This window comes from Aplysia californica, unplaced genomic scaffold, assembly GCF_000002075.1.
Source record: "Aplysia californica isolate F4 #8 unplaced genomic scaffold, AplCal3.0 scaffold00454, whole genome shotgun sequence".
NCBI classification, from domain to species: domain Eukaryota; kingdom Metazoa; phylum Mollusca; class Gastropoda; order Aplysiida; family Aplysiidae; genus Aplysia; species Aplysia californica.
The window spans coordinates 208,242-218,241 of NW_004797724.1; the positions used below are offsets into that span (position 1 = coordinate 208,242).

The 10,000-nt window shown below is 41.4% G+C and overlaps 1 protein-coding gene across 3 annotated transcripts in view; it reads right to left on the reverse strand.

Moving 5' to 3' along the window:
* The window catches only part of LOC101846157 (serine/threonine-protein kinase DCLK1), a 55,488-nt gene that overhangs the window by 7,923 nt on the left and 37,565 nt on the right, over window positions 1–10,000 (reverse strand). For all 3 annotated transcript variants that reach the window (XM_005105136.3, XM_005105135.3, XM_005105137.3), the window contains 7 exons: window positions 9,707–9,764; window positions 6,610–6,729; window positions 5,383–5,529; window positions 3,727–3,860; window positions 2,153–2,230; window positions 1,341–1,437; window positions 532–612 (listed from right to left, as the gene is read on the reverse strand). In XM_005105136.3, the coding sequence (XP_005105193.2) occupies window positions 532–612; window positions 1,341–1,437; window positions 2,153–2,230; window positions 3,727–3,860; window positions 5,383–5,529; window positions 6,610–6,729; window positions 9,707–9,764 (715 nt within the window). The remainder of the gene's footprint in view (window positions 1–531; window positions 613–1,340; window positions 1,438–2,152; window positions 2,231–3,726; window positions 3,861–5,382; window positions 5,530–6,609; window positions 6,730–9,706; window positions 9,765–10,000) is intronic.

The window sequence follows — 10,000 nt, forward strand, 5'->3', positions numbered from 1 at the left end:
TTCTCTATCTCTTTCTTCTCTCTCTCTCTCTCTCTCTCTCTCTCTCTCTCTCTCTCTCTCAATGCACTGTAATGAAAAGCTTTGGAGACAGACAGGATTATCAGACAATAACAGAAAAGAACAGACTGATTAGCACTATCTGCGACCTCTTGCAGAGGAGCGAGCTAACGAGCACGCACTCAAACAAACGGAGAGATAAGGAGTACAGAAATAGCCAGATAAAGGTTAGAGACAACTGAAATTCGAGAGCTGAAATGGGCGGTCATTGTATTATCATGTTTCAAGCAAAGATTTGTGTTCTGAACTGTGACATTATTTAAATGAACAGCTCGAGTTTGAGTAAAAAGAAGCACATCGACACCATGATGGCTATTTAGAACGGGGAAAAGTGAGACATTCAAACAGAAACTTGGGAGGGAGAGAAGAGATGTTGGATTATCAGTGTCACCCTCCAACCACCTGCAAAGGGAACAAAAACGCAATCTCGGAAGAAGTCACAAAAGAGATTTATAGACATGGCCATTGTCTTACCGAGACCCACTTGTGCTGCAGAACCTGACCAGCCGACAGCCGCTTGTCTGGGTCGATTTCCAGCATTCGTTTCACCAGATTCTGGGAAAGTAAAAACATGAATAATAGACTACATTGTCTGAGTACTGTGCTCTTTGTCTTTGTTGTATCATCGGCGACAGGTCACGTTGTACTTCTACGTCAGGGCAGAATTTATTGATGCCCATGACAGCCTGCAACATTAACTGTTCTGGGCTGGTTGCAATCCGCAAGTTGGTCCTAGTGATATAATATTTATTAATTATTTATAAACGTTTTACACTCAACCAACACAATGCTTTTGGGAGCAGGCTGCTTCAACTCTGCCTATTGGGACAAGCCTTGGCTGAGTGGGTTACAGCATTACAACAGGAAAAATTGATGAAGTAAAAAATCGATACTGCATCATGTATCTTCGTCGCTTGGAACTACAACTTTTTGTGTGCAGCGGGTACGGGCTTAGTCGTTACACCGTAGGCCCTGGTTAAGCGAATGAGGGAGCTTTTCTGTTTCCCTACTCTGAAGTTTGGTTTGTCTCATTATTTTATTTGCGCTCTTATTTAAATCACGTAGCGATGATGAGTGTAACTGGCGCAACCCTACCTTGTACCAGGGTACTTATTCCTTTCGGTCGAAACAGTTAAGCCTGAAAAAGGTTCGAATCCCACATCTTCATAAGGTTTTTCGGGTTCTGGGTTCGAACTTCTTGTTGTCCGGTGTCCGCGCATAAAGACCACTCATTTTCCCCTGACCCACAACCCAGGGCAATGGAGCAGAGGAGGAGTACTAACCTTTGCAGGGGCAGAGATTCCCTCCCAGTAAGGGTTAGGGAAATCGTAGCTTGCTGTCAGGATCAAATCAAACAGTTCGTCTTGGTTATCTGAGGAGCTGTGAAATACAGACATACTTATTTCAGGTCATTGCAAGAAATAAAAAAGCAATATTCCCTCTAAATTAACGAAATTGTGGATTTGAAGACCGTGGGATCTATGCAATTGTGAACAATCTTTTTTAAAGAAAGTCTCCAGTGGATAGACTACTTACTACTGACTGAGTTATTTATAGGTATCACGTGGAATTGGTTGAATTTTATTAGCAGGTATCATAATTATATAATACCATAATATTATAACATGAGTGTGCGTCTGTGGAGTGTGTGTGCATGTGTGAGAGTGTGCATTTATGTGTATGTGTGTGGGTGAGTGTGTATGTGTGCGTGTGTGTGTGTGTGTGTGTGTGTGTGTGTGTGTGTGTGTGTGTGTGTGTGTTGTGTGTGTGTGTATGTGTGTGCGTGCGTGTACTGTGACCACCCACTGAGATACTACCTCACCAAAATTGCCTAATTCAAGAAGCGCTGTCTCTTACTTAATATACACGAGCATCTCTAAAAAGACCCGGTCCTGCTGGCGCAAAGTCATGAAAAATCCGTATACTATCCATGTTCAACAGTGCCCCATCAGAAATTTGACCCACTCACAGACATGCGCATCACAGTCCATTTGGACACCAACTTAGCAAAATCCTCATGCTGTCTTTTTTTTTTGGGGGGGGGGGGGCTTACAATATGAGTTTTAACGAATCAATAGAGAACATGGAGTTTTACCTTGAAAAGGGAGGGAAACCACACAACAAGATGTACGCTATCACTCCCGCTGACCAGACATCAATTTTCACGCCGTACCTGTCACAAGGGAAAGCAATAACGTTTTTTTAAATGATTTTTGTCTTTAAGTTGAACAGAGACATGAGCTATGATCATGAACAACACAGACAAAAAAGCTTTCGATTTTGTAGAAGGTTGGCTGTATCGATTTTGCGTATTAAGAACAACCGGGGATACGTGAGTAATTGCATCCCAGCAGTTTATTGAGATCCTTATACTTATAGACTTCACCTAGAGGTTATCGAACTCATATCTTTCGCAACCAGTGGCAAAGGATATAAGACCACGGTCGCTGGCTACACGGTTGGCTTTCACAATGCACACTTTATTAAATTTGAAGAGCATCTTGCGTAATTCAGCAAATAAAATACCTCTGATCAACCAAGCCTGCGCAAATCCTGTGGCCGAGATAAATGTGTGTATTATTGTTCATTTATAGTATGCATGTGACTGTGACCCTGTGAGTGCAAGCATACTGCGTGCGTGTGCATGATGTTTGTGTTAGTGTGCGTGCGTGTGTGTGTGTGTGTGTGTGTGTGTGTGTGTGTGTGTGTGTGTGTGTGTGTGTGTGTGTGTGTGTGTGTACGTGGTGAAACACAAAATAATGTACCAGGATTTTGACAATAATCTTATCTTAAAAGATACTGACAACATCAGTGAATAATAGCACTGTGTGTGTGTTGTGATGACACAAACAAAGTGCTAAATATACGAGTAAATGCCTTATTTTTAAGGCAGGCTGCTTTAAATCCATCCCCTTATTACCGACTCGGCGTGTATTCCTGAAAAAAGGCCGAGACACTCAAAGTGGCAGAAATGATCCATGAAAAAAATGTCCTGAAGTGAGAACTAGGATCCTTTTCGAGCAAAGCGAGGAGTCTAAACACTTCACAACGTACACATGTGAATCTAATCTTGAGGGTGGGGAAAATGTAAATATAGATTACCCATTGTTGATATAGAAAAAGAAATTCTTTAAACGGACGTGGTTTCGGACATGTTGACCGATTGAAAAGAGAAAAATTAAAGGTTGTCGGGGCGCTATATGTTGGCTCAGACTAGCATTTGGAGAGGATTACAAACATGATTATTGTCAGGCAAAATGTTATCTTTGTCGTAATAGACGAATTCATGTGTTATGTACAAGGGGCTGTCCTTGTGGATCAGGGAAAGTTCAAACACCAATTATGCCCGTTTCGTCCCCTGTACGTAATTTCCATTTCTATAAGTAGTTAAAATCCGGTTCAGAGCACAAAACGAACATTTATCCCCATTCTTATCATATTAACCTGGGTTTGCCTTGAATAAACTTTGCATTCAAAGCTTAGTTCTTACATGAACAATGCAGAAAGTCCCCTTTATGTAATTTATATTTCTATAAATAGTTAAAAACCGGTTTTGAGCGCAAAAAGAATATTTATCCCCATCCTTATCATATTGACCTGGGTTTGCCTTGAATAAACCTTGCATCCAAAGCCTAATTCTAACATGAACAATGCAGAAGAAAGTGTTACCCTGTCTCTGCAATGACTTCAGGGGCCACATAAGTAGGTGTCCCACACACAGTGTACAGCGGGCCCTTCACCTCCGTCGCCAGCCCAAAGTCGCCCAACTTCAGGGATTTGGTTCCGTCATCGTGTTGCCGAATCTGTAGCAAGAATAACCATTTGTTTCGTTCGGAATTTACGACACAAGAAACACAATAAGGTCTCATAAGTGCCGAAGTTTAGAAGTTTTACAAGAGAGTATCAAGCACCAAAAAATATGGAGGACAGATAAGGGCGATAGATGTTTGATTGCAAAGAGGTAGCAAACTACACCAGAGCACTCCCCCAATCACCCATGTTTGGAGTTTTATGCAATTTTTCACATAACAAGTGATTCTCAGTATGAGTGTAAAGACTAACTGACCCAAAAGAGGAGAGGGGGGGGGGAGCACAAAGGTAGAAGAAAAAGGAAAAAAACAGAAGAAACCAGAAAAAAACCCCACCCATTTGCGTTTATTCAAGGAATATACGTCTTGCTAAAATGAGCTGAGTCTACCATCAACACCCTCCCCTCCCCCCTGTTTTTATCTACCCCCTCCTCTTAAATGAAGATAAAAAAGGTGGGGGCACTTTTGCGCTATTGAACACAATTAATTTTGGGTCACGTCTTAGTCAAAAGAATGCAGGACAGCTCAGGTTGAAGAGCATCAAACATTTCTCTTATAAAGGGTTTCAGCACCTCACACAATGTCACGCGCCGTCAATTCCTTTTCCAAATCAAAACTATCGAGTCATCTCTGGACGTGCCCCGTACTATGTGGGTTTTGAACAAGGCATACATACTAGTTTTTATAAACGTTTTTAATAGCAGCATTCGACTTGCATAAAGGCACAGAATCTTTGCATCAAATATAGGCCCCAACAAGTATACACGAAATTCATCTCTTTCTTCAGGATTCCTCCAGGTACTGTCGCAGAAAATAAAACTAATAAATAAAGATGAGCTTGACCACTCTCCTTCTTCCTCAAAAACTCTTTTCCCAAACACAAAAACCTCCTCTCTCTCTCTCTCTCTCTCTCTCTCTCTCTCTCTCTCTCTCTCTCTCTCTCTTTTTTTTTTCCTCTCTCTTTTCCTCTCTCTTTTTTTCTCTCTCTAACTCTCTCTATCTACCTACCTACCTACCTACCTACCTACCTACCTACCTACCTACCTACCTACTTACCTACCTAACTATCCATCCATCCATCCATCCATCCATCCATCCATCCATCCATCCATCCATCCATCCATCCATCCATCCATCCTTCCATCCATCCATCCATTTATCCATCTATCTATCTATCTATCTATCTATCTATCTATCTATCTATCTATCTATCTATCTATCTATCTATCTATCTATCTATCTATCTATCTATCTATCTATCTATCTATCTATCTATCTATCTATCTATCTATCTATCTACCCAGAGTTTAAAGACAATCAAGAACTCCCACCCCATCTGAGTGAAGAGGTTTATCCAATGCACGTTCCTTCACGTGTACCTGAGCTGAATTCTGAACCAAAATGGCAGGTATAGTCTCCTCATTTCTTTTTTAATTGATCAACATTTTTTCTCCAGACTGAAATCAGGAAAATAATCCCTTTCTCTGAAAAGTATCACGTAAAATATGGTGTATACCAGCAAGTTTTCCGGCTTGACATCTCTGTGGACAATGTGCATGCCGTGAAGGTAATCCAAGGCACTGGCTAGATTGTAGAGCATGCCACTAGCATCTTGTTCTGTGTACTTGGTGGAGGATGCAATAGCATCAAACAGGTCGCCACCCTGAAGACAAACAAGACGACATGTTGACCATTGATTTTGTTAGCAGGGCGTTGCGGCGAGCAGAGGTCATGTTAATCTGAATGTCAGACTATTTACCCTAGTGTCGGCATGTGCGAGAGAGACAGAGTGAGGCTTTGTCTAGATGAAGTAAAAAGGATAAAAATTGTCCACAATAGGCGAATACGAAATTAAATATCGGTTCATATAACATCGCAACTGTGCGCATGGAAAAACCACTGAGGCTCTATAACTAACAAAATATTGAAAGGCACGTGGTCGAGACAGATAGATAGATAGATAGATAGATAGATAGATAGACAGATAGATAGATAGATAGATAGATAGATAGATAGATAGATAGATAGATAGATAGATAAATAGATAGATAGATAGATAGACAGGAAGATAGATAGACAGATAGGATGGATATGTGCCAGAGCGTAAGTGTGTATGTGCGTATATATTATGTATGAAGAGTGTGTGTGTTTCTGCATGTGTGCTTTTGTGTTTGTGAGTTGATAGGGATTTTGAGGGGGGGGGGGGGGGGAATGTCAAAAGTAAGATATTCAGCCTGTTTACATCTTCACATAACAATATTCAAGTGGTTAAAAGTTTCCTTTCTTTTTGCCTTCTCACTGCCCTAACCACCACCTCCTAATCTGCTATGGTTTAAATTTCTCAGGTCAAACAGACGCGTTGCTTTCCAACCTATTTGTGAGTGTTAAATTAGATCACTAAAAAAATCGCTCAACAACAGCATGGGCGCTCTCAAAGTGAAGTAGTATTTCCATTTTGAAAGTTTAGTGTTTGTTGTTTTTTTTACTGAGGGGTGAGAAAGGGGAATGGTGTTACTTTCTTTTTGCTTTGTTCATTTTCAGCGTGGGGGGGGGGGGGTGCTACTATTTATGCAGTTGGTTGGGGGTGAAACAGGTATGCCCTACTTGCTTTGTTTTCTTCTGTTTCTTCTGTCTGTTTGTGTTACTTTTTTCTCTGAGCTTAAATGAGTGGCATTGTGTCGATGTGCTGCTTTTTACTCAAATTCATATTGTTTTCTATTTGAACACATCAAGGCCTTCTCACCCTGACCAGTTCCATGATGTAGAAAATGCGATGCTGGTTGGTGTAGTCTTCAACGAGCCGGATGATGTTAGGGTGTTTGACACAGCGTAGGATGCGCACTTCGTTGTCGATCATCTTCTCCTGTGGACACAAATGGGGATAGCGGGAGTTTGAAGTCATGTTTATGTCATATTGAACACTTGTTAACAGTTTATGCACAAAATGGTATTTTTTCAACAGTATTTAACTGAAAGAATAATTGTAATAATCTATCACATTATATTAATCATCGCTTTCCAAGTCATTAAGGTGCATGATAGCCAGCTGAAGGCAGTGAAAAATATTGCCTTTCTTGCTAGTGGGTTGTTTTTTTTCTACTTAAGCTAAAATTAATGCTGAAATTGCTTCCAGGATTTTGTAAAAGTGTCCCTTGAAATGGAACCAAGTCCTGGACAGTATACAAAATACACACCAAGTTCAATAGGTTTTATTTCTCCAGTCTGAAAAGAATAAAGTGTGTTCACTGGAGGGGTAAGACCCCAGACACTAAGGTTTTTGATGGGTTTCAATGTGTACACTGCACAGGTAACGATGCATCAGAAAGAATCTGGACGTGTCCTGAGCTTTGCGGATAGCATAATGGCATACGAGCACGGAGATGACAGACTTCAGATGGCAAGGAACATGGAGAAAAGACGTCACTCAGTTGTAAAATGGTGCGACCAAAATGAAGCAGTTATCAATCCTTCAAAGGCGCAGGTACTTTGGTGTTCCCTCGACAACAGGATTGTCCAAGACATAACTCCACCAATCACTTGCAACTATGAGATTATCGACCGACAGTGAGAGCTGAAGTATCTGGGAATCGTCTTCGACAAGTCGTTGTCCTTCAACAAGCATTGTGAATCATGTGGTAACAAAGGCCAAACGAGGTGTTGGTGCAATCAAGACCATGGCGGCCGCTCTGATTCCGCAAAGAGTGCTCTTCCTGATGTTGCAGCTGGTCGTCCTGTCTGTCATTGATTACGGATTGGGCTGTCTCACGCTGTCCGACACACAGATCGCAAAGCTGGATCGAGTGCAGAATGAGGCAATGAGAGCAGTGCTGGGCTGCACCAAGGACACTCCAATATTGTGCATGCGCTACTTGCTAGGTTTAAGTGCCATCAGAGTACGCCATAGGATAGCTCAGGCAAAGATGTATCTCAGTGTAATGGGCAAGAAGGATAATCCACTTCACAAAGCACTTCATGACAACAGGAGAGTCAGAATCAAGAGAGAAAAATCTTGGATGGCGGAAGCAGAGGATTTCCTGAGAACAATCTGTGTACCTGAGAGCCTACCACTAGGCGAAGAATGGGAACAGGTGACCGGGGAATACAGGGACCTCACCAAGGTCAAAATAAGCATGGGCAGAGACAGAAGAAATGTTACGGCTGCCATCAACGAGAGCAATATCAACGAGATTGTTGACGCAAACTCAAAAGCAGGGGATCCTATAATGTATACAGATAGTTTAGTGAAAAGAGATAGCCAGAGAAGTGGATGGGGATTTGTTGCATTCGCCAACAATAAAATCATACACAGTGCATCTGGAGCCTGCAGCAGGGCTACATCAAGTATGCGAATGGAAATTGAAGCCATCACGAAAGCACTTGATTGGATGACCCAAAATCGCCCCCACACAGCCCATGCTGTTCTTATCACTGATTCCATGTGTACCATCAGAAGGATCGAAAAAGGTTTCCTGAGAACAGAATGGATTCAAGCTATTGAACCAACACCTATACGATCGCTCACATGAATTTTCTGCCCTGGCCATTCAGGTGTTAGGGGAAATGAAAAAGCCGACAAATTGGCTGGTGAGGCCACCTTAGTTGACAATACGGTTCAACCAGATAGGGTCGAGATCCTGAAATGTCTCTCTCGCCAGCTGATTGAGGAGGAAAATAGGGAGGCAGAGGTCAGTACTATCGTGGAGAGGATGATGCTTTTGGGAATAAAAAAAGGAAGCGGAAAATCTGGCATCCTTGCAGGAAAGAACAGAAGAACGTTCAACCAGATGTGCACAGGCACAATCAGTGGAAGGACCCTCGGCAACATTTTGGAGAGAGCAACGGAGCATCAATGGACATGTCCGGAGTGCAGGGATGTTGCTTCCTGAAACAATGAACAATAAACAATGGGGTGAAAGCCCCCAGTATCTTCTATCATCTGGAGAAAATCATGCTTATATTGTACGAATGCCAGACATACGGCTCCCCTAAGCTATTTCCTACTCAGATTTGATATATGAAAGATGTACAATTGCTTACACCCCAAAATTGATATAAAGACACTCTGAAGACTCTCTGAAAAATTGCTCCATTGATGGGGATGAGTGAGAAACCCATTGTCTCGGCTGATCAGAGTGACGTAAAACTGTGACATACGGCTGCAAGGTTTTTGTTCGAAAGCATAGTCTGTATAGCAGAGGCAATCAGGAAAAGAAGAAATGAAAGGCTATCAAATCCTGGCCTTGACACTGGCCAACAGACCATAAGGGTTCTGTTTGTAAAAATACTTCTCTGAAGGACACAAGGGAAATAATTAGAGGGTTTAACAAACAAACCTATGTTTAGGCTACGAAGCACTCCAATAATTTAGGAAAGGAAAAAGCACTGCTATCTGCGCGAGCTGTTGCATCAATCGTTTTCATTACAATTTCACTTGCTAATATTTCCCGTACTTTACTCTCTTTACCAGGGTAGCTACCGCAGGCCCACGGCTTCTCTTCTTCCTAGGAACTTAAAGGGCATGATGGCCTCATAAGGGACGAAATGCTACTATGTCCTAAGTGAGTGTATTACTAGTATGCGCTTATGCATCTGTGATGTTTTAAATTTTTTTTGGTATGAGAGGTTACTTTTAAATGTAATTGTAAGAGGTGTTTAAAGCCAACAATCCGTTAGACAGATTATGTATGAAAATAATGTAAATAGTGAGATAATGAAAACGAAATAAAAATGATGTTGTGCCCCGCAATTTACGTAGGGAAATACGTTTCATATTTCCGTTATTAGCACAGTAAATATCACGGCCAACCAAAATGAGAAGTAATAGTCTAAAAAAAACTCACCTTCCCTTTGCAAGAGTCCTTATTGATTATTTTCAGAGCAAACTTTCTTTTCGTCTTCCTGTTTTGAAAGGATAATGAGATCAGAAAACTTATAAGAAGTGCCTTATTTTATTGTCTGGTCTGGTTGGCTTTGTTTTGTTGTTGTTGTTGTTGTTGTTGTTGTTGTTGTTGTTGTTGTTGTTGTTGTTGTTGTTGTTGTTGTTGTTATTATTGCAGTTGTTGACGTTTGTCTTTCGACACAGATACAAAGTGTGTCCATGGTGGTGTTAGTTACGTAAAATCGTTTACTTTTGA